The 25,000-nt window shown below is 34.4% G+C and overlaps 1 protein-coding gene across 1 annotated transcript in view; it reads left to right on the plus strand.

Annotated features, from left to right (window-relative positions):
- LOC122332531 (WD repeat-containing protein 7) overlaps positions 1-25,000 on the plus strand; it is a 95,658-nt gene that overhangs the window by 7,553 nt on the left and 63,105 nt on the right. The window contains 8 exon segments of the mRNA XM_043229852.1: positions 1,015-1,117; positions 5,901-6,048; positions 7,161-7,409; positions 8,625-8,845; positions 11,372-11,567; positions 15,223-15,437; positions 20,854-21,087; positions 22,072-22,568. Coding sequence (XP_043085787.1) covers positions 1,015-1,117; positions 5,901-6,048; positions 7,161-7,409; positions 8,625-8,845; positions 11,372-11,567; positions 15,223-15,437; positions 20,854-21,087; positions 22,072-22,568 — 1,863 coding nt within the window.

Genomic DNA, 25,000 nt, shown 5'->3' on the forward strand with positions numbered 1-25,000 from the left:
GGAAATAAATGCAAAATCCTGACACAGCTAAGAGAAGCTCGGCTGTGAGTTTTTGTGCTGTGGTCCTTTTTTGTTTTCACAGTGCATGCTGTTCAACACGCAATTGAGGTTGAGTTGGTTATAATGTGCATTTACAAAATACTTTTTAAAAAGCACTTTTTACTCATAAAATAAATTTTTATAACATTTATCATCAGAAAAAAATTGCAATTAGCATTTTTTTTTTACTTAGAACACGAGAAATCACACAAACTATCAAGAAATATTTGCATAATATGTACCTAATAACAGCAGATGCATCAGCAAGTGAATTTATTAATTGTATTTATTAATTTAGATTAATGACCAATAGAGGCTGTGATTTTTTTTTTTTTTTTTTTTTTTTTTTACAAGCTTAATATTATTTATTATTTTATAGGTTTATTTTTGTTTCAATTATATTAAACTACCAAACGATTAAAGTTTTTGTTTACGTAATATGCAATAATTTAAATGAATGATTTTATATGAATATATGTAGACACATTTTTGAAATATGTACTGAATATGTGTTTGTATGTACATAATAAATATACATAAAACACACACACAAATAAAAACGTTAATTTTGGGTGCGATTAATTGCAATTAATCATTTCACAGCACTAATTTAAATATAGTAAAAAATACATATATAAGAAGAAAAATGTGCATTTATTTACTGACTTTTATATATAAATAGGACTTCTTAAATAATTTGTTTCATAGGTAAATTTGATATAAATGTTTTTTTTTTCCCCATGATTTATTACGTAAATTTGCTATATTCATATAAGCATATAAAAAATAATACAATTATACAATCTGACAAAGTACCAAGACATTACCAACCACACCACTTACATAGAAACCACACACACACACACACACACACACACAGAAAACCTACAGACTGTTAAACTACTGCTGCTAATCTATGTGTGTGTGTGTGTGTGTGTGTGTGTGTGTGTGTGTGTGTGTGTGTGTGTGTTTCAGCTGTCTACCTGCGAGCGAACACTTCCGCAGCAACGTGGGAAAGAAGACGGAGGGTTCGATCCCTCCTCTGGTGTACAGCATAGCAGACCGCGCTGACAAACAGGTCAGATACACACACACACACACACACACACACACACACACACACATACGAGGAAGCAGAGTGCACTATATGACTGTTTATTCTTGGACTTCAGATTCAGTCCACTTTAGAAAGTGGACATTACAGGTGTCTTGAGAGGATTAAAAGTTATCACATTGTGAAGTTTATGAAGACAGACCTCACTGATGAGTCGTGGTTTAGGAGTCAGTTTTGATTTCATGAGACTTTTAAAGATTAGTTGAGCTCAGCCAATCGTAGGGCGTTAAATGTCCTGTGTGTTTAAGTTCAGTTTCTTTATAAAAACACTGCTGTTCAAAAGTTTGAGGTTTTTAATTTGTAATGGTTTTTTTACGCTTTTCAAAGACATCTCTTGTGCTCACCAAAGCTGCAAAAATACATTAAAAACTGAAATATTATTGCACTGTTTTCTATGTGAATATATAGGAAAGTGTCTTTTTTTTGATTCAGTGGTCCTTTAAAATTTTATTTAAATTTTTCTTTTTTTGCTGCTCAAGAAACATTTATTATTATCAGTATTGAAAACAGTTGTGCTGCATCTTATTTTTGTGGAAACCGTGATGCATTTAATTTTTTCGGGACTTAAAAGAAAGTTAAATAGAAATCTTTATTTACTGCTGTTTTTAATCAATTTAAAGTGTTCTTGCTGAATGAGAAAAACCCAAACTGGTAGCGTATCATTGTTTCCACAAACAATACGAAGCAGAAATAATCAGAAATGTTTTTTGAGCAGCCAATCGGTGCGTTAGAATGATTTCTGAGGGATCATGTGACGCTGCAGACTGGAGTAATGATGCAGAAAATTCAGCTTTGATCGCAGAAATAAATTAAATTTCACTATACATTCACCTAAAAAAACGCTTTTTTAAATGCTAAAACTATTTAGCAAATTTTACCATACTTGTCATCAAATAAAAGCAGCCTTTAGTGAGCAGATGAGTCCTTATTATAAATGAAACCCCCAAACTTTTGTTTTTAGTTTGTGTTCTGTCTATGTTTTGTTGATGTCGGTCTGTGTTTGTGTGTTATCTGTGCCGTGTTTGATTTCTTTATGATTTGCTCTCTGTCTGTCGTTGCCCCGGCCCAGCTGGAGGAGGGGTGGGAGGGGCAGTGTGTTGTGGTGCGTCTTCCTGACAGCGCTTGTGATCCGGAGCTCTACTCTCCTGAATTGCAATACATCCAGCGGCCTCTAGAGGCACCAGTAAGCCCAAACGACAGCGAGACGCAGGGACGAGGAAGCTCTCGACGCGCAGTAAAATGTTTGACGCTATCTGCTTTATAGGGATGTAAAGATCGACTCGACTCGCGTTCCGATTTCCAATTTTGATTTTATAAAATTCGGTTCAATTTACGATTCGGGATTTAAGCGAACGCACGCACATCGACCTCAAATGGGTGCTAGACTAAAGGCCATTGCGAAATTTTTTGCACGTTGACAAATAAATGCGACCTCGCATTGTCAATAACATCATAAAAAGATTTGGATCGGGTTCGATTTATTTATTTTTTTTTTGCGTTTTCACGTCTCTAGCATGCCGTTTTGATGAAAAGGATGGCGAAAACGGAAAAATGCGTGCAAATGTGCTGCCTTTGCTGTGCCTTTACATAAAAAAATGTAAAAATATCAATTAAATGTGTCCTTTTATTATTGCGGGAACAAAATACGGCACATTTCTTGTTGAAATTGAAATATGGCGCTATAATAAGTTGCTAATATAGTACTTTTGCTCTTTTGTTGGTTTTGATCGCTCCTCATTTGTAAGTGGCTTTGGATAAAAGCGTCTGCTGAGTGACGCGATGCAAATGTAATGTAAACGTAAATAACAAAACTGAGTTGGAATTTTAAAACGAACCCAAATCGAATAAAGAAATGACACAAATGAAAGAAATCTCTTCGCATAAACAAAATAAGGCTGCGTCTGTGCTCTTTCCGCTGCGTTTTAATCGCGATCCAAACAAAGATGATGCAACGTGAGCGGTTTTTGATCCAAACAAGATCGTTTAGAAAGCAAGAATGCCGATCGAGATGCATATTCCCTTTCTGCCAGTAGGTGGCACTTAAAACGTTTCCGTTATAAACAAAGCAGCGCTGCACTTATGAACTTTAGTATGTATTATACTGCATAATACCGTATTACGCAGTAAATGTCCCTTAGATATACGTATTGCATCGTGATTTAGCATCTCAATCGGATTGTGGGTAATCATTACATCCCTGTCTGTTTTATTTTTAAAGTAAATGCATATATTTGGCATGTGTAAATATGATTAGATGTCTTGAGAGCTTCCTGTGGAGTTCCTGCCTCTCTTTCGCTGTCTGTCTAATAGTCACTCGCTCTGATTCGCTAAGTCTCATGCTCCTCCCACTAAAAAACGACCAATCATTGACCTCCCTCATTGGTCTTCACGTGGTGTGAAGATGCATGCAAAGTCCCAGAGCTTCTTTACAGTCGCTTTCGGCTTGTTTTAGACTCATGCATTTGATAAAAAAAAATGTCGATTCGGTATTGATTGAAGACCGTTTCCACCACCGAATAAAAAAGCGAAATTGGCTTTCGCTGAGTTTTTTCGCACAATTGTGATTTTTAACATGTAATTCTTTTCTTGCCGTTGTGAGTTTAGATTTTGTAATTCAGACTTTTTCAAAAGCGTAAGATATAAAAGCAAAATTGCAAAAAAAACCTCAATTAAACTAGTTTAATTAAAGTTTAAGAAATTATACCTTGCAATTAATTTTTTTAATTAATTAATTAATTTTTACATCTCAAATGTATTCCTGTATAAGTCGCAGGTGTTGTTCTTTAAAGTCAGAATTGCGCGATATAACGAAAATTTTACGTCATTGCGAAAAAAAAGCTGTTAAATCTTGCGATTCTGACTTTATTTCTCAAAATTGTAAATTGATGTCACTCAATTCTAATTGTATACTTTGTATTTATGAGTTAAAAGTCAGAATTGCAAGATTTACGATCACGTTAAAAAGTGAGTTTATTTATTAAACTCCTGACTGTTTTTCTGCAGTTGCGAGTTTTTAACGCAATGCTGAAAAAAGTCTACACACGCAATTGTGAGAAAAAAAGGTTGGAACTTTGTCGTCCGGTTTAATTTTTTTCCTCTGAATTGCGAAATTAACTCACAGTTGTGACTTTCTATTATTTAATTCTCACTTCTGAGAAATTAGCAATAATGCATCACAATTGCGAGAAAAATATTCTGATTTAATTTCTCAGAATTGTAACTTCATATCACTTTTTTTTTCTTACATTTCTTAGTTAAAAATCAGGATTTATTAAAAAGTAAACTAACAACTGTGAGAAAAGTCACTATTCTTTTTTTTTTATTTTTTATTCAGCGGCAGAAGTGGTCTTTTTATAGGTCTTTAAGATCTGAAATGTAATATTGTTAAAGTAATATGAAGTGTGTCGCTCTCAGGTTGTCTTCAGCTGATCTCTCTGTGTGTTTTTGGGTGTGTGTTCAGCATGTTTTAGTGTGTGTGTGTGTGTGTGTGTGTGTGTGTGTGTGTGTGTGTTTATCAATGAAAGCTCAATGGTGGAACTTTGCACTGTTCTCAAGACTAGATAAAGCTTTGAAAATGACAAGGACATACATCAATATTATATGACGCATCGATCAATTCAAAACGCTCATTTCCACTTCAGTTCATACCACTTCAGACACATGACATGGTAAAACATGAAGAGCAATTTTACATTGAAACATCTTGTATGAAAAAAATGTAAAATCTCTTAAGGATAGTTTTTCACACCGGAATAATTTGTGAATTTTTATAGATTTTATTTGATATAATGTAACGTTGTAGGTTGGGGATAGAATGTTTTTTTCATCCACAGGGATGTTATTTGATGAAGTAATTTATGTGAAGGATTATTAAAGCAAACATTTTTCTTTTTATATGACGCAAACCCTAAATATGATCATAGGATTTATAAGGGAACTGAATATTTTCATGTGTAAAGATACATTTTTATAAATAATAAAAAATGTTATTACATTTGAAAAACATTTATGTTTCTACCCACAATAGTTATATTTTAGATTTTTATATATTAAATGTATTAATCATTTATTTTATTCTCATTTTAGTGCTTATTTATTTTAATCCGTAGTTTAGTCTATTTATATTAGGCATTTTAATCTATTTTGTCAATCTCTTTTTTTTATTATTTATGAATCTTAGTATTTTAAAGCGTGTTTTGCATCTATGCTATTTGTGTAAGAGAACTTTTTTATATTAACGATTTATTCAGTGTATTTATTTTAGTTGATTATTAAATGTACGTTAATCAATTTATTTATTCTAATCTACTTTTTACTATTAATGCCTTTTTAAACTATGTTTTTTTTATTTGTGCATTTATTTAATATTTAAATCTACTTTTTTAATGCAATCTGTTTTATTTATTTTTATGCATTTTCATAATTTTTTAAATGTATTTATTCCAAACTTATTTATTATTATTATTATAGTTTTTTAAATGGCTCTCAAACCTTTTCCACCTGTCACACTCTTATGGGCTTTAAATCAGCTCTGACTCGTTGTGGTGAAAAACCAACTCCATTCTGTGCCCGTCTCTCAGCCATGATCCTGCATGAGCTGATTTAGTTTTTCCCAGATGAAGCTCATGTTGAACAGCTTTCATGCACACATTGCTCAGAGTTCAGCGGCGGCTCTTCGGCGTTCAGACGAATGGCAGCAGGCTCGGGATGAGTCTCTGTCAGATGCTGATGTTTCTGTCTCCTGCAGCTCCTGATTTGTCCTCCCGTGACTCGTTTCTTCTTCGGACGGAGAGAGCCGTTTCACAAACTCCTGATGCAGGGCGACTCCGCGGGGCGGCTGACGGTGTGGAGCATCCCTGAAACATCACCTTTGCAGCCGCTGTCCTCCGCCGCCGGTAACGCTCGCTCTTCAGATAAAACTGTATTCTACAAGCATTAAATTTTTTTTTAATTATTTTACAAGTAAAATAGTATATTTTATCATACTATAAAAAGGGAAAAACTAAACAAAAAGTTAAATTTTTTAAAAACGATATATATATATATATATATATATATATATATATATATAAATATATATATATATATATATATATATGTATATATATATATATATATATATATATATAGTATATATATATATATATATATATATATATATATATATATATATATAATTTAGATATATATATATATATAAAAATATATTTGTATATATATATATAAATATATATGTATATAGATATATATGCACACAAAAAGAACATTTAATATATATATATAAATATATATATATAATATTTTACTTCTCACACGTTACACAAAAATATCTGAATATTATAATACAGTATCATACTTTTTTTTTTTTTTTTTTTTTTTTTTTTACAAGCTCTAAATATTTAAAACTATATTAACATAAATCTTTTCCCACAAAGAGAAAATGATTCCACAATGCATAAACTGAATATTTTAAAGAATATTGTAAGAATAATTTTTAAACATAGTCACAAATGTAATATTATAAATGGCAATATGGCATTGCATTTTGCAGTATAATCATATATAACCATCAATATGACATTTTTCACTTATTTTAAACTTTTGTAAATACATTTTCATCAGACGTAGTGTGGAAAAACAGCTTTGTGGTTTCCTGAAGTGAGAAGCGCGTCATAATTTTGACCGTTAAACTTGTTTATAATGAAGTTGCATGAAAAAAAAAAAAAAAAAGAGCAAGTAGTAACACTAAAGCATAATAATGTCTGAAATACAGTTAATCATGGTGGCATCCAAATTATTTCCCCAAAACATTATCCGGTATTCATTAATAATTATGCATGATGCAGTATGCTGGTATTCAGTGTGGCCCTCTGCTGAGTGTGTTCAGTACTACACAATACACACCGCCCTCTAGTGTCTGCTTGTAGTATGACAGAGACTGACTCCTGCTTCTCAAGCAGCGCAGAAACACATTTATGTTCATAACGGTCTTTTCCCTGCCCTCCAGAGCTGCAGGTGTCGGTCAGCATCAGTCTGCAGGAGGCCTTCGATAAGTTGATGCCGTCTCCGGCCGGCATCATCGACCAGCTGAGCGCGCTGCCCGGCTCCAACGAGCCCATCAAGGTGACGGCGAGCGTGTACATCCCGTCTCAGGGCCGGCTGGTGTGTGGACGAGAGGACGGCAGCATCGTACTGGTTCCTGCCACGCAGACGGCCATCGTTCAGCTGCTGCAGGGAGAACACATGCTGCGCAGGGGTCAGTGCTTCATCACAGCTCCAGTTACACTGACAATGTCTATGTTATTTGTAACAAATTTAGTTTTAATTATTTATAATGTGCAAATGTGCCTATTATTTCTCAGATTTATTTACAATAATAATTTTTATTATTATAGTTAAATTTTATATTAATGTTAAACGTCATTTTATATATTTTATATATATATATATATATATATATATATATATATATATATATTAGTGTTAAATGGCATTATAATATCACGCCTATTCTTCATCATATTTATTCACAATAATAATTATTTTATTATTGTAGTTGAATTTTATATTAATGTTAAATGTCATTATAATATGTTTATTATGTATCATATTCACGATAATAATTATTTTATTATTATAGTTGAATTATATATATATATTACTGTTAAATGTCATAATATCATGCCTATTCTTTTTCATATTTATTCACAATAATAATTATTTTATTTAATTTTATATTAAAGTTAAATGTCATTATTATATGCCTATTATTTATTATATTTATTCACGATAATAATTTTTTATTATTTCAGTTAAATTTTATATTAATGTTAAATGTCATTATAATATGTTTATTATTTATCATAGTCACAATAATTATTTTATTATTTTAGTTGAATTTTATATTAATGTTTTCTCTCTCTGTCTCTCTCTCTCTCTCTCTCTCTCTCTCTCTCTCTCTCTCTCTCTCTCTCTCTCTCTCTCTCTCTCTGTCTCTGTCTGTCTCTCTCTCTGTCTCTCTCTCTCTCTCTCTCTCTCTCTCTCTCTCTCTCTCTCTCTCTCTCTCTCTCTCTCTCTCTCTCTCTCTCTCTCTCTCTCTCTCTCTCTCTCTCTCTCTCTCTCTCTCTCTCTCTCTCTCTCTCTCTCTCTCTCTCTCTCTCTCTCTCTCTCTCTCTCTCTCTCTCTCTCTCTCTCTCTCTCTCTCTCTCTCTCTCTCTCTCTCTCTCTCTCTCTCTCTCTCTCTCTCTCTCTCTCTGTCTCTCTCTCTCTCTCTCTCTCTCTCTCTCTCTCTCTCTCTCTCTCTCTCTCTCTCTCTCTCTCTCTCTCTCTCTCTCTCTCTCTCTCTCTCTCTCTCTCTCTCTCTCTCTCTCTCTGTCTCTCTCTCTCTCTCTCTCTCTCTCTCTCTCTCTCTCTCTCTCTCTCTCTCTCTCTCTCTCTCTCTCTCTCTTCCCGTCTCTCTCTCTCTGGGCAGGTTGGCCTCCTCATCGCACTCTGAGAGGTCACAGGCACAAGGTCACGTGTCTGCTGTACCCACACCAGGTCTCTCCACGCTACGATCAGCGTTCGCTGGTGTCCGGCGGCGTCGACTTCTCGGTCATCATCTGGGACATCTTCACCGGAGAGATGAAGCACATCTTCTGCGTTCACGGAGGAGAAATCACGCAGCTCATCGTGCCTCCGGAAAACTGCAGTGTAAGCTTCCTCTGTACACGCAATAAACAGACACTTTCAGTATTCAGGGGGCGGGGCTTATTGGGCCACATGTTCCATCTGATTGGTCAAGTGTGATGGCTGCAGTTTTTAGTAGAAAATGCTGACACGGTTTTATATTTGTCTCTGATATCAATTAGTTAAATAAGTGATTCCAAAAGTACTTTCTGCATGTGAAGTGTTTCTCAGCACTGATGGACAGGGTTCGATGTGTCTGAGACAAAACCTGAACACAAACACAGCTCTTTTAGTTGATGCTGGTGTGATGTCATATCATTATATTTTTATATATGTGTGTGTGTGTGTGTGTGTGTGTGTGTGTGAGACTTTAGTGTTTTATTTTTTATTTATCCAAGCAAAAAAAAAAAAAAGTTATTTGAGCCATAATATTATAAATATGCATATAAAAATAATGGCCTGTGGTTTGTTTTTATAAAAAAATTATTATAAATTTAATAACAATAAGTTTTAATTTTATATAATTTTTAATAACATTTAAATACATTTTTATGCTTTTATTTTAATTTGTATATTATATTATAATAGTTTTTATTTGTATGTTTTCATTTTCAGTTTTGTTTTAGATTTAGTTTTTGTGTTGCCGTAAATTCTGTTTCTTTATATAAATTACGTCTTGAAATAAATATTTCAAATAAACAATATAATATTTTTTGCAATTTATTTGATCTATTTATCGTCTACTTGTCTCTCTCTATGTATGAATATTCAGCCATTATTTCCTAGCATCACAGTGGTGTGTTTTGTGTTCTTAAAGGTTTCTCTGAAGACATTGAAAAGTTCATCCGGCTCTCGACGGCCGCAGAATTTCTAATCTCTGAGTCTCACCTCGGTGACCAATTAGACTCAGACTTTACGCGCTAAATGTCAGACGAAGAGGCCAAAACGCAATCAAAAGAAACGGCCGCGCTGTTGCCATGGAAACACTCCGAGTTTTCCTCCTTAAGTCCTGCTTGACCTTTGCTGCAGGATTTGTTGTGTGAGGCAGACCCTGAATGACCTTACGTTGAGTTTAATTTGATTCGCGCTGATATCATTTCCACTTGCATTGTTGGCAGCTTTTGACTTCTCTGCTGTGTTTTCTCGACGTTGTTTGGCATTTGGTGATTCGCCGGCGTTTTATTCGGTGTGAATAAAGCGAGACGGAATCGATTGGAGAGACTGTTTGGGCTTGTACGTTTTAGCACGAACGAAAGTTGTGCGTTTTGACCCTTAAATAAACAGCTGATGTAACTTAATAACTCTGAAAGAAACTTGATTAGTTTAAATAACTATTAATAATCAGTCTTGACCAATTAAAGATGACGTTCAAGCTGCTAGCCCCGCCCCTTCTCACATCCTACATTATCATATTAGTTGTCATTATATTTTTTATTTTATATTCATTACTTTTTTTTTTTATCAATTTCATCTCTGCTCTAGCATGTTTGATAATCTCATTTCTTCTGTTTACTTATTTTGCTAAAATATTTTGTTTAATTTTTAATATTGCTTCATTAAAACCTGCGTATTTTTGTAAACCTGAATATTTTTGATAATCTTTTGAACATTTCTATTGCTAAGCCCTTCTATTTCTCATGTTACCCTAATTATATTCTACATTTTTACTAATGATGAAAGTCATTTCTTTTGACCAAAAAAAATTGCTGACGTGACTTATTACTTGCTTTGAAATGAACAAATTAAAAAAGTACAGATTAAAGAGTTTAAATTACTAATAATTATAATATTTATTAGTAGCCTATTAAAACAATTATTTTTTTATCTGCTGCATATTTATATCTAGTTATGTATGCATTTATTTATTTATATATAACCTGCATTGTGTATTGTTAATATCTTTTCTGCCATTTATATATTATGATGTTTCTTAGTTTTATTTTAGTATCATCTAAATACCACAGTTTTGTGGTTTATTATATTTTAACGGTTTTAATTTTCATTTAGTTAGTTTTAGTAACTGTTGTTGTTTTTTTATCCCTTTTTAATAGAACATTTTTTAATTATTTTATTCTATTTTCATATTATTTTCATATTATTTTAATGAGTTTGACTTATTTTATGAGTTAAATAAATAATTAGTAATTAGTAAAATTAGTTTTTTTTATATTTTATTTTATTTGCATTATTTATTAGACCTTTTTAGCATTTTTTAAATATACGTCTATAATATTGTTTAAATTAATTGTTAAGTTTTACTTATTTTAGTGCATCATATAACCAAGTTAAAATAAAATAATGGCAATTAAATTACGTTTCTAATTTTTTATTTATTTTTATTTTCATTGTTTTATAGATCTGCAGTGTTTTGTTGGCCATTGCTACAAATGATGACTGCTTTAGTGCTCCAGGCTTTATTTAATACCCTGGTTTTTGGATCGTAAATCGTTAGCTACATGAACAAGTAACCAATCAGAGACAGCACCTGCATTGCTAAGCCCCGCCTCTCTGGTATGTTGTTAGCGTGTAATTGCCGTGGTGTTGTTTCAGACGCGTGTGCAGCACTGTGTGTGTTCGGTGGCCAGCGATCACTCCGTGGGTCTGCTGAGTCTGAGGGAGAGGAAGTGCATCATGCTGGCGTCCAGGCATCTCTTCCCCATCCAGGTCATCAAGTGGAGGCCCTGCGACGATTACCTGGTGGTGGGCTGCTCCGACGGCTCCGTCTACGTCTGGCAGATGGACACAGGTGAGCCTGGGCTCGGGGGTCAGAGGTCGTGCTCATGGTTGCATAGCAACGCAGCATCTTGGTTCATCAATATTGGGTAATTCATTACAATTCATTGCCAGCACATATACATAAAGTGCATATGTACTGACTAGCTTCCCGATTTCATCAGCTTTTTAATGTCTTATTGATTTGAAATCAAGTGTTTTGTAACATGAAGCTGTTATGAAGGGTTATTCTTTTTCCGAGGTTTTGTGCGTTTAGTTTATATTAGCTGCTACTGGATATTTATTGTTTTTAAAAATAATAATTTAAATGTAATAACATTATATTTTTCAGAATCAGAATCACTTTATTGCCAGATGTGTTAAAAAAATAAATATATATATATAAATATTATAAAATATATTATATATTGTGTATATATATATATATATATATATATATATATATATATATATATATATATATATATATATATATTTTTTTTTTTTTCATTTTTATTCAGTTATCCAGATTTTGTATATTTTATATTCGTTGCTGCTAGATATTTATTTATTTTAATATTTAATGAAATGAATTAAATTGTGATAGTTTAATTTTTGTTTCAAATATTTAACAAACATTTAAATACATTTAAATTTTAAAAGATTTTTTTTAGTTTAAAGTGTTTAGATTTTTTTTTGTCACCCATAATACAAATAAACATGAAAGAAAAGAAAAGAAAAATAGTTGTTGATATCAGCCAGAATTGTAAAAGTTGGTGTTTATAACGATTAATATGATGATCGCTTTTTTTAATACATGTAAAGTAACAAGTGTTTATTTTATGGCATCATTAATGTAGTTGTTATTAATATAAAAATGCGATTAAGCATCTTTCATAAGTAAAATATTTTAGTTCACAGGATTCAAATAAAGTTATTTATATTGGATAACACATGTAATATAAGACACAGGTTTAATACTGTTTTATAATATTTGTTTACTGTTATATTATGTATTCATATTTTCATTTAGCATTTGATTTTAGATTTTAATTTGAACAAAAAAGCAACACTGTATAAATCATATTTTGGGACATATATACTGTACGTTTACGGGGATGGTCATATGGGTGGTATATTTTGAGGAGGATATTTGCCTAATAATGATTTATTCTGTATGTCTGCGTCTCTCCTGCTGCATTAGAAACATTAGTGTTTTATGTGTCCACTTTCAGCCGGGTATTATGGGAGCTGAGTCAGTGTGTGATGAGGGTAATGGGTTTGGAGTGAAAGCACAGAGACCGGTGTTATTTTACTATCATTAATATACTATTACAGGGTGCATTAATACTTTGATTTCGATTTTAGTTTTATATATATCCTTACATATATATATATATATATATATATATATATATATATATATATATATATATATATATATATATATTGTATATATTTAATTATTTATTTCATTTTTCTTTGTATATTTATATATATATATATTTATTATATATAGAGTGTATTTTATTTATATATATATATATATATTTAAAAATACATTTCCATTTGTTTTATATATTATGATATGCAATTATATATATATATTTATATTTTAGTTAGTGCTTTTATATATATCATATATTTGTCATTTATATGCTATGTTTAGTACTTAAATATTTATATATATTATTTTTTTATTTATATATAGGTAATATTTAGGTTTTTTTGTAATTGTTTTTATTTTTTAAATAGTTTTTTATTATAAATTTTCATTTCAGATACAGTTGTTTGGTACTTTTGCATAAATTAAATGAAAATATAAATAACATTTTAAAAAATTATTTTATTTCAAGTAACAAAGGTTCTCTGGTTTTATTTCTAGTTAAGAATAGTAAGTTGTGTGGTTTTAGTTCTAGTTAAGGATAGTAAGTTCTTTGGTTTTAGTTCTAGTTAAGGATAGTAAGTTCTTTGGTTTTAGTTCTAGTTAAGGGTAGTAAGTTCAGTGGTTTTAGTTCTAGTTAAGGGTAGTAAGTTCTTTGGTTTTAGTTCTAGTTAAGGATAGTAAGTTCAGTGGTTTTATTTCTAGTTAAGGATAGTAAGTTTCGTGGTTTTAGTTCTAGTTAAGGGTAGTAAGTTGTGTGGTTTTATTTCTAGTTAAGGATAGTAAGTTCTTTGGTTTTATTTCTAGTTAAGGATAGTAAGTTCTTTGGTTTTAGTTCAAGTTAAGGGTAGTAAGTTCTTTGGTTTTAGTTCTAGTTAAGTGTAGTAAGTTGTGTGGTTTTAGTTCTAGTTAAGGATAGCAAGTTCAGTGGTTTTAGTTCTAGTTAAGGGTAGTAAGTTCTTTGGTTTTAGTTCTAGTTAAGGATAGTAAGTTCAGTGGTTTTAGTTCTAGTTAAGGATAGTAAGTTCTTTGGTTTTAGTTCAAGTTAAGGGTAGTAAGTTGTGTGGTTTTAGTTCTAGTTAAGGATAGTAAGTTGTGTGGTTTTAGTTCTAGTTAAGGGTAGTAAGTTGTGTGGTTTCAGTTCTAGTTAAGGATAGTAAGTTCTTTGGTTTTAGTTCTAGTTAAGGATAGTAAGTTCTTTGGTTTTAGTTCTAGTTAAAGGATAGTAAGTTCAGTGGTCAGAGTTCTAGTAAACACTAGTAAGTTCAGTGGTTTTAGTTCTAGTTAAGGGTAGTAAGTTCAGTGGTTTTAGTTCTAGTTAAGGGTAGTAAGTTCAGTGGTTTTAGTTCTAGTTAAGGGTAGTAAGTTCTTTGGTTTTAGTTCTAGTTAAGGATAGTAAGTTGTGTGGTTTTAGTTCTAGTTAAGGATAGTAAGTTCTTTGGTTTTAGTTCTAGTTAAGGATAGTAAGTTCAGTGGTTTTAGTTCCCAGTTAAGGGTAGTAAGTTCAGTGGTTTTAGTTCTAGCAAGGGTGAAGTAAGTTCAGTGGTTTTAGTTCTAGTTAAGGGTAGAAAGTTCTTTGGTTTTAGTTCTAGTTAAGGATAGTAAGTTCAGTGGATTCTAGTTAAGGATAGTAAGTTCTTTGGTTTTAGTTCTAGTTAAGGATAGTAAGTTCAGTGGTTTTATTTCTAGTTAAGGATAGTAAGTTTAGTGGTTTTAGTTTAGTTAATATTTTAAGTTTGTGGTTTTATTTCTAGTTAAGGATAGTTATTCTTTGGTTTTATTAGTTAAGGATAATAAGTTCTTTGGTTTTAGTTAAATAAGTGTAGTAGTTTGTGGTTTTAGTTCTAGTTAGATAGCAAGTTCAGTGGTTTTAATTCTAGTTTTATTTAATTCTTTGGTTTTAGTTCTAGTTAAGGATAGTAAGTTCAGTGGTTTTAGTTCTAGTTAAGGATAGTAAGTTCAGTGGTTTTAGTTCTAGTTAAGGATAGTAAGTTCAGTGGTTTTAGTTCTAGTTAAGGGTAGTAAGTTCAGTGGTTTTAGTTCTAGTTAAGGGTAGTAAGTTCAGTGGTTTTAGCTCAGTTAAGGGTAGTAAGTTCAGTGGTTTTAGTTCTAGTTAAGTATAGTAAGTTGTGTGATTTTATTTCTAGTTAAGGATAGTAAGTTCTTTGGTTTTAGTTCTAGTTAAGGATAGTAAGTTCTTTGGTTTTAGTTCTAGTTAAGGATAGTAAGTTCAGTGGTTTTAGTTCTAGTTAGGGATGGTAAGGCTTCCACAGAAGCGTGTCTCTCTTGTGTGTGTGTGTTTCAGGAGCACTGGACCGCTGTGTGATGGGGATAACGGCGGTGGAGATCCTGAACGCGTGTGATGAGGTTGTTCCCGCGGCTCTGGACTCTCTCAATCACCCCGCGGTGAACCTGAAGCAGGCCATGACCCGCCGCAGTCTGGCTGCGCTCAAGAACATGGCCCAACACAAGCTGCAGACGCTCGCCACCAACCTGCTCGCGGCCGACAACGCCGACAAGGTGAGTCAGGACTGAGAGATTAATAAGAGGATTTCATAGCAGTCAGATGTTACTGTAAACACTCGCCCGCCTCAGTTCTTCTGATTGGTCCAATGATTTGCACTGAGCCGCTTAACAAAACTTAGACTTAAAACAAAAAGTTATTTCTGTATGACTTGAGGGAGTTGCATTTAATAATCGTGTGAATGAAATATTCAGCAAATCTGAAAATCAATGCACGTTTTTCACAATGTTGTGATGAAATTCACTTGGTCAGACAGAAATTGGATTTAGTTTTACTAAACTTGGCACTTAAAGCTCGTTTTGTTTTATTTCAAAATTATTATTAGTTTTATTAGACATATTTTAATTTGTATTATTACTAATTACTAAATTATGCTGGTTTATTATTCATAATAAATCATTTTATTTTATTAAATAATAGTATTTTTAATGTAATTTTTAGTAGTCTTTATGCAATAATTCTAATTTATTTTATACTTCTATTTAGATTTGAGATATTATTTAACTTTAGCAGTTTTGTTATTTTGTTACGTTTTTTTTAAATGAAAATGATTTGTAATAGTTTTAGTTAGCGGTAGCAGCAGCCGTCTGGTTTAGTGTTGTCCACTTAAGCTCAGAACACCCGAGTCAGGCTTTAATAGCAGGTGTGTGTGTGTGTGTGTGTGTGAGTGGTTATTGTTCTCTCACACACACCCAGCTGAGCTAATGACACAGGAGCAGCAGCGATCAGACGTCGGACTCGACTGTCTGTGTCTGTCTTCATCTGCTTGTATTCATACGGTCTCTGTGTTCATGTAATTAATAGCGACTGTCCTTGAGCCGCTGCGTTTCTACACGGGGCCGTGTGTTAATGCATCTGTGAAAGAGAGTGTTTGTTTTACGTGTGTGTGTGTGTGTGTGTGTGTGTGTGTGTGTGTGTGTATTGATTTAGTAATGAGCTGCTGGTGTGTTTGAATCATCGACACGCTCTCATCCGCTGGCGTTTATTTTACTGCACGCTTGTATAAAGGCTTCTCTCGCTCTGCATGCTAACGCTGTCTCTGTGATTCAGGTTTTGTTCTGGATTGTTTGAATATGAACAAACGTCTCGGTGGGAGATTAAATCATTTAAAATATTTCAGGCCGTTAGCTTTTCTTCTGGTTTGTGTGTGTGTGGTGTTTTTATCTCTCTGTCTCTCTCTCTCTCTCTCTCTCTCTGTCTACTCTCTTCTAATAATTTGATCTCTTGTTCTCTCTCTCTCTCTCTCTCTCTCTCTCTGTCTCTCTCTGTCTCTCTTATTCTCTCTCTGTCTCTCTCTGTCTGTGTGTCTCTCTCTGTGTGTCTCTCTCTCTCTCTCTTCTCTCTCTCTCTCTCTCTCTCTTATCTCTCTCTTCTCTCTCTCTCTCTCTCTCTCTCTCTCTCTCTCTCTCTCTCTCTGTCTCTGTCTCTCTCTCTCTCTCTCTCTCTCTCTGTCTCTCTCTCTCTCTCTCTCTCTCTCTCTCTCTCTCTCTCTCTCTCTCTGTAGAGGGCTCTCTGTCTCTCATCTCTCTCTCTCTCTCTCTCTCTCTCTCTCTCTCTGTCTCTCTAAAACTCTCTCTCTCTCTCTCTCTCTCAGTCTCTCTTTCTGTCTCTCTCTCTCTCTCTCTCTCTCTCTATAAAACTACTCTTTTGCCATATGATTTCATGTTTATTTATAATTATTCATTTAAAAAAGTTTTAATACTTTGATACTCTGTTTCCTGTTTACAATAAACTACACAAAAATTAAGTGTTACTAACTAATGTTTTATTTTTATTTTATAAAAAAAAAAAAAAAAAAAAAAAAAATATATATATATATATATATATATATATATATATAATATAGTACACACACACACATATGTACATAAATGTGTATAATTATATAATCATTCTATGGTGTAATATGCATTACATTTTAATAATTTGATAAATTGTTATATTTCTATTATATTCATATTATATATTATGTTATTATAAATATATATATATATCTGTGTTCATGTGTGTACATTTTTTTTTTATTTTTAATTATATATTTTTTTATGTACATGTTGCATGATTCCCCGTCTATATCTGCTCATCCAGGAATAAGTAGGAGGTATCGAGGCAGTGTGTCTCCATCGCTCTAATCTGATAAATGCAACTATAATGCATGAAAATATTAAGACGTTACGGACAGTGGTGCTCCAGGTTTATGGTGTGTATTAGTAATTGCGCTGAGCAGCGATGTTTGGTTAAACGCTCATTAAAAGCGTCATGTGACGAGCTGAGATCTGCAGCGAGCGTCTGGAGCCGCGAGGAAGGCTTCTGGTGTCAGGTGTCCAGTAATGATGCTCATCTTATGTGTTTAAAATAGAACAGCGCTCTGCCCGTCTTAATGATGAGAGAGAGAGAGAGAGAGAGAGAGAGACAGAGAGAGAGAGAGAGAGAGAGAGAGAGAGAGAGAGAGAGAGACAGACAGAGAGAGTTGATAGAGACAGACAGAGAGGAGAGAGAGAGATTCTGCTTCAGAGAGATACATAGCAGAGAGAGAGAGAGAACAGAGAGAGAGAGAGAGAGAGACAGTGCAAAAGGCAGAGGGAGACAGAGACAGACAGAGAGAGAGAGACAGACTAGAAGACAGACAGAGAGAGAGACGGACAGAGAGCTCCAGAGAGAGAGAGAGAGAGAGAGAGAGAGAGAGAGCAGAGAGAGAGAGAGAGAGACAGAGAGAGAGAGACAGAGAGGAGGCAGAGGGAGACAGAGACAGACAGAGACAGACAGAGACAGACAGAGACAGACAGAGAGATGAGATCTTATGAGAGAGAGAGAGAGAGAGTGAGAGAGAGAGACAGAGAGAGAGAGAGAGAGAGAGAGAGAGAGAGAGAGAGAGAGAGAGAGAGAGAGAGAGAGAGAGAGAGAGAGAGAGAGAGAGAGAGAGAGAGAGAGACAGAGAGAGACAGAGAGGAAGGTCTTCATTCAGATAAGAGTGTATTCAGCACAGCAATGCCAGACAGATATTGTTATTGGGACCCACATATTTTATTTGTTTTTAAGTTTTTATACATTTTATTTTTTATTGCATTGTTTCATTAATTGTATTTTTATATAATATAAAATACGTAAAATTTGGATTTTTTAGTATTATATTTTGTAAATTTTTTTATTGTCTTTATTCTTATTTAATTATTTATTATTGTGTATTTTTAATTGCAAATATAAATGTTCTGATATAAATTTAAGTAATTTTGTTTTATTTTATATTTAACTTAATATTAAATATTTAATATTAAAACTTTAATTTAATTATATCTAAAATAAATCCAAATCGCTACTGAGACTGACATTTTTATTTTATTTTTTATTTTATTGTTTTAATTGTTTTATTGTTATTCTTGTATTTGTATTATATTTGTATTTGCAAATATAAATATTCTGAGTTATTTAATTTGTTTTATTTTATATTTAACTTAATTTAATTTTAGATAAAATATAAAATGCAAGTGAAATTGGGACTATTTTATTTTTATTTTAATTTATTTAATTTTATTTCATCTGCACCTCACTTAGGTTTTTTTTTTTTTTTTTTTTTTTTTTTTTCATTTTATATCAAATATAAAATATATGCAAAATTGTTACTAATTTAGTTCAGGAGTACTCTAATCGTTTTATTTGATTTCATTGCGTCACTTTTTTTTTTGTTGCTGTTTCAGTCTGCGTTAAAGCCGGTCGCATTTCGTGTCGGTTTCCCAGAAACGCGAGGGAAAGTAAGCGCTCTCTTTGAACAGAAAGACAAAGAGCAAAACACAGAAGCACGGCGCTGCAGTAAATACCAGAAACAGCAGCCTGCAGTTCCTAAACGTAGTAAAATCATTTCTGCTGTGGCTCATTTATCCAGTGCTTTATAATGCGTATTTCTGATTTGAGCTCCGAAGCATCGCGTTTCATCCGTAGTTTTAGGTTCGGAAGCGCGCCTGACAGCGGCCGCTCGTAAACATCCTCCCTGATGTTTCTAATGGATCGCAGGTGCTTTGTTCATCGAATTAACATTGAATAACAATTAGCAAGCTCGCTATTTAATACGGGCCGACTGGAAGCAGATGAGATGAAATGAATGCTGCAGGGCTTAATGAGCATTAGAGATTATTACACAGATCAGGAAATAAACGGATTATCCCGCGCGCTCAACAACTTTTGACGGATGCGTTTGAAGACGACCCGCTGATTACTGCCGTTATAATTAGCTCTGATGAGGAGAACGGCTTGAATCTCAAGAAAACGCTCAGGAACGCATCCGGCTCGCGTTTCACATCACAAAGAGAACGCAGAGTTATTAGTCAAAAAAACTTGTTGGTTTATTTTAATGCATTTTAAAGTTAATAATAAATGAATGCATTTATTTCAGTTAGCTTTTTGTATTTTAGTGCTCTGATTGCAGTTCGTTATTTCGTCATTCATCTTGATTCATAAATTGATTATTCCAATTTATTTATGCATTTTATTTTAATTAGTGCTGTCAAACGTTTAATCGCATCTAAAATAAAAGTGTGTATATTTACTAATTATGTAAATACAAACACATGCATGTTGTTCAATACATATAAACAGTTTATGTAAGAATTTTTTTATTATATGAAATATAAAATATCAAATATTATGTATATATATTTTAAAATACATTTTATATATATATATATATATATATATATATATATATATATATATATATATATATATATATTTGTGCTTATTTTACATATTTTAAAATAATTATTTGATTAGTTACATTAAACGTATTTAAATTATTTGACATTTGTAAAAAAACATTTTCAACATTAAAATTTGCCTTATTGTTTCTTCTACATTTATTAAATTATTTTACTATAACATAAAAAAGTTATTCATCTTATTAACTAATATAATAAATAATAATGAAAAACTAAAATTTATTTAATTAATAATTTATTTAATTCAACAAGTGTATTTACATTTTTTTTTTAGGTGTATTTATTTAGATTTTATATTTATCCAAAATATTCCTGCTTCAGTTTGAGTCATTATTAATGCAAAACGTACTTTGTCATATACTCGTTTTCAATGATGCATCATTTCTCTCTTATTAAACCAGTGCCTTACGGTGGTTTTATAGCCTGTTGGCTTTAAAGGAGCAGGTTTAGCTTTTAAGGAAAGGCTGTTTGGTTCAGAAATCGCTCTCATCCGCTCTCACTGCAGCTTTCTTTTCATCATCGGAGCACCGGAGCAAAATCATTGACCCGAACCTCTCTGTTGTTCAACCTTACAGTCTCGCACACATTTTTCTTGCCGTCTCTTGTAAAGACAGTTCGCTTTGAATCGGCAGCGGCCCGCAAAAGCGAGGTGTCCTTTCTAGTTTTCTGTATTAAACGTCTCTTTCTTTGTGTCTGGCTGCAGGGAAACCTTCCCAAATACTCGCACAACTCTCTGGTGGTTCAGGCCATGAAGACCAACGTGACGGATCCCGACATGCATGTGCTGTTCTTCGACGTGGAGGCCGTGATCATCCAGTTACTGACGGAGGAGGCGCAGCGGCCCAATCCCACCCTCGTCTCACCCGAGACGCTGCAGAAAGCTCCGGGCGGAGCCGACAAGAGCGGCTCCTTCCTGGCCAATAAGATCTTCAAGCAGGTCAGAGTCGGGGCGGGGCTTGTGCGTGTAGATCGTTACATAAGGCTGTCATTGGCCGATAAGTGACCCGGGACCACAAAACCAGTTTTAAGGGTCATTTTGAAAGTTTGTTAGGATAGGACATTATTTGGCCGACAATAATGAAATGAAATCCTGAATTGATCCAGTTGTATAAAAATCCAGTATTGGAGAATTTATACATACAGTCTTCATATTTATTTGTCATTATATCATTGCATTTATTACTATCTTAATTAATTTGAATAAAATAAAGTAAAATATTTATTTTTATATAAAATATTTGATAAAAATAATATTAAAATCATATTTTTAGATTTTATAGAATTTTTTAGGCATAATGGTTTAGATTATATTATTTCAAATTTATGTTAATAAATTATATTTGTATAAATTATATATATTTTGATATTTCGCTTTATTTTATAATTTTATATATATATTAGGATGTATAATATATTATAATGCAATATATTTAAATAATACATAAACTATTTAATTGTTAGTATATAAAATATATGTATAAGGGTAATAATATATATTAATTATTTAATTAGTAATTTAATCTAAGTAAATATATTTAATTATATTTTGTTTCATTTAATTTTATATTTTATAAATGTGTGTGTGTGTGTGTGTGTGTATATTCTATATAATATATAATATGTATATTTTAGAAAAGTATGAAAAATATTTAGTTTATTCATTGGATATGTATGAAAATATCTAATGTGTTAAATAATGTGTTTCTTATTTTAAATTGTGTGTGTATATATATATATATATATATATATTTTCATTCATATTTTATTGGATGGAAGCTATATATTAAGGCGGAAGGGAAATGCATGCCTTTGTTTTGAGTTTTAGATGCAGGACAATTCAAAGCAAAAATGGTCTATTGGTAGTATTGTGTTTACTGTTTGACTCGTGTCACATGACGTGTCCGTCGCTTTACCTGCACAGGTGAAGGAGACCATTAAAGAAAACATCAAGGAGCACCTGCTGGATGAAGACGAGGATGAGGAGGAGGAGCAGCGGCGGCGCGAGGAGAAGTCCAAGTCTTTGAGTCTGCTAGAGTACAACCTGACCATGGACACGGCCAAGCTCTTCATGTCCTGTCTGCACGCCTGGGGCCTGAACGGAGAGCTGGACGAGGTGTGTCTGAGTCGTCTGGGCATGCTCCGGCCCCACACGCCCGTCTCCTTTGGCCTGATCTCCCGCGGAGGACACATGTCGCTCATGCTGCCCACCTTCAAAGACTCTCTGCTTCGGCAGCTGGCCAGGGGCTCCGCCGAGGGCCGCAAGCTCTCCGTCTCCGAGATCGTGGGCAAAGGCACGTACGGCGTCTCCAGAGCCGTGACCACGCAGCACCTGCTGTCCGTCATCTCGCTGGCCAACACACTGATGGGGATGACCAACGCCACCTTCATCGGGGAGCACATGAAGAAAGCTCCGACCAGGTGAAGACACGCTCACACACTCGCAGGCGAACACACTCAAAGGCAAACACTCACACACAAACACACTCACAGACGCACACTCACACACAGACAAACTCAAAGGCAAACACTCACACACAAACACACTCGCAGCGGATACACTCACACACAAACACACTGCAGGCGGATACACTCACACACAAACACACTCGCAGGCGAACACTCACACACAGACAAACTCACAGGTGAACACTCACACACAAACACTGCAGGCGAACACTCACACACAGACAAACTCACAGGTGAACACTCACACACAAACACACTCACAGGCGAACACTCACAGACAAACACACTCACAGGCAAACACTCACACACAAACACACTCACAGGCGAACACTCACACGCAAACACATTCGCAGGCGAACACTCACACACAAACACACACTCGCAGGCGGATACACTCACACACAAACACACTCACAGGCGAACACTCACACACAGACAAACTCACAGGCGAACACTCACACACAAACACACTCACAGGCGAACACTCACACGCAAAACACATTCGCAGGCGAACACTCACACACAAACACACTCGCAGGCGGATACACTCACACACAAACACACTGCAGGCGAACACTCACACACAGACAAACTCACAGGTGAACACTCACACACAAACACACTCACAGGCGAACACTCACACACAAACACACTCACAGGCAAACACTCACACACAAACACACTCACAGGCGAACACTCACACACAAACACACACTGCAGGCGAACACTCACACACAAACACACTGCAGGCGAACACTCACACACAAACACACTCGCAGGCGGATACACTCGCAGGCGGATACACTCACACACAAACACACTCACAGGCAAACACACTCACAGGCGAACACTCACACACAAACACACTCTCGCAGGCGGGTACACTCACACACAAACACACTGCAGGCAGATACACTCACACACAAACACACTCACAGGCGAACACTCACACACAAACACACTCACACACTCACAGGTGAACACTCACACACAAACACACTCACAGGCAAACACACTCACAGGCGAACACTCACACACAAACACACTCACACACTCACAGGTGAACACTCACACACAAACACACTCACACACAAACACACTCACACACAAACACACTCACAGGCGAACACTCACACACAAACACACTCACAGGCGGATACACTCACACACAAACACACTCACACACTCACAGGTGAACACTCACACACAAAACACACTCGCAGGCGGATACACTCGCAGGCGAACACACTCCACAGATGAACACTCACACACAAACACACTCACAGGCGAACACTCACACACAAACACACTCACACACTCGCAGATGAACACTCACACACAAACACACTCACAGGTGAACACTCACACACAAACACACTCGCAGGCGAACACACTCAAAGGCAAACACTCACACACAAACACACTCACAGGCGGATACACTCACACACAAACACACTCACACACTCACAGGTGAACACTCACACACAAACACACTCGCAGGCGGATACACTGCAGGCGAACACACTCACAGATGAACACTCTCACACACAAACACACTCACAGGCGAACACTCACACACAAACACACTCACACACTCGCAGATGAACACTCACACACAAACACACTCACAGGTGAACACTCACACACAAACACACTCACACACAAACACACTCGCAGGCGAACACACTCAAAGGCAAACACTCACACACAAACACACTCACAGGCGGATACACTCACACACAAACACACTCACACACTCACAGGTGAACACTCACACACAAACACACTCACAGGCGAACACTCACACACAAACACACTCACACACTCGCAGATGAACACTCACACACAAACACACTCACAGACGAACACACTCACAGGCGTAACACACACTGCAGGCGAACACATTTTTTTTTTTACATTTAAAAATGTTTTTTTAATAATATTAAGATCAATAAAATTTGTTAGATCACTTCAATCATATTTACATTTCTCTCTCTCTTTTATATATATATATATATATATATATATATATATATATATATATATATATATATATATATATAACATCATAGTATAATTGTGAAATATAAATGTGATTGTGATACTGTAAAAGTGTTTTAGTTGACAGTGTGTGATCACATGACCTAGGATGGGAATCTAAAAGCAGCCGTAAAAGACGTTTCAGACGAGAACCAAAGCAGCGTCACAGTCAGCCGCCTCTCACACACACACACACACACACACACATCACAGCTAATAAAAACTGCACAAAGAAAGTAAACAACCTTGAAGCAGCGGACGGAGAATCAGTGAGAGAAGCTCGTCCCGCTGCTTCTGTTGTTTACCCGTGTTTTCTTTTGCGTATCTGGGGGCTTTAATTTTCC

The sequence above is a fragment of the Puntigrus tetrazona genome, unplaced genomic scaffold (assembly GCF_018831695.1).
Source record: "Puntigrus tetrazona isolate hp1 unplaced genomic scaffold, ASM1883169v1 S000000106, whole genome shotgun sequence".
NCBI classification, from domain to species: Eukaryota; Metazoa; Chordata; class Actinopteri; order Cypriniformes; family Cyprinidae; genus Puntigrus; species Puntigrus tetrazona.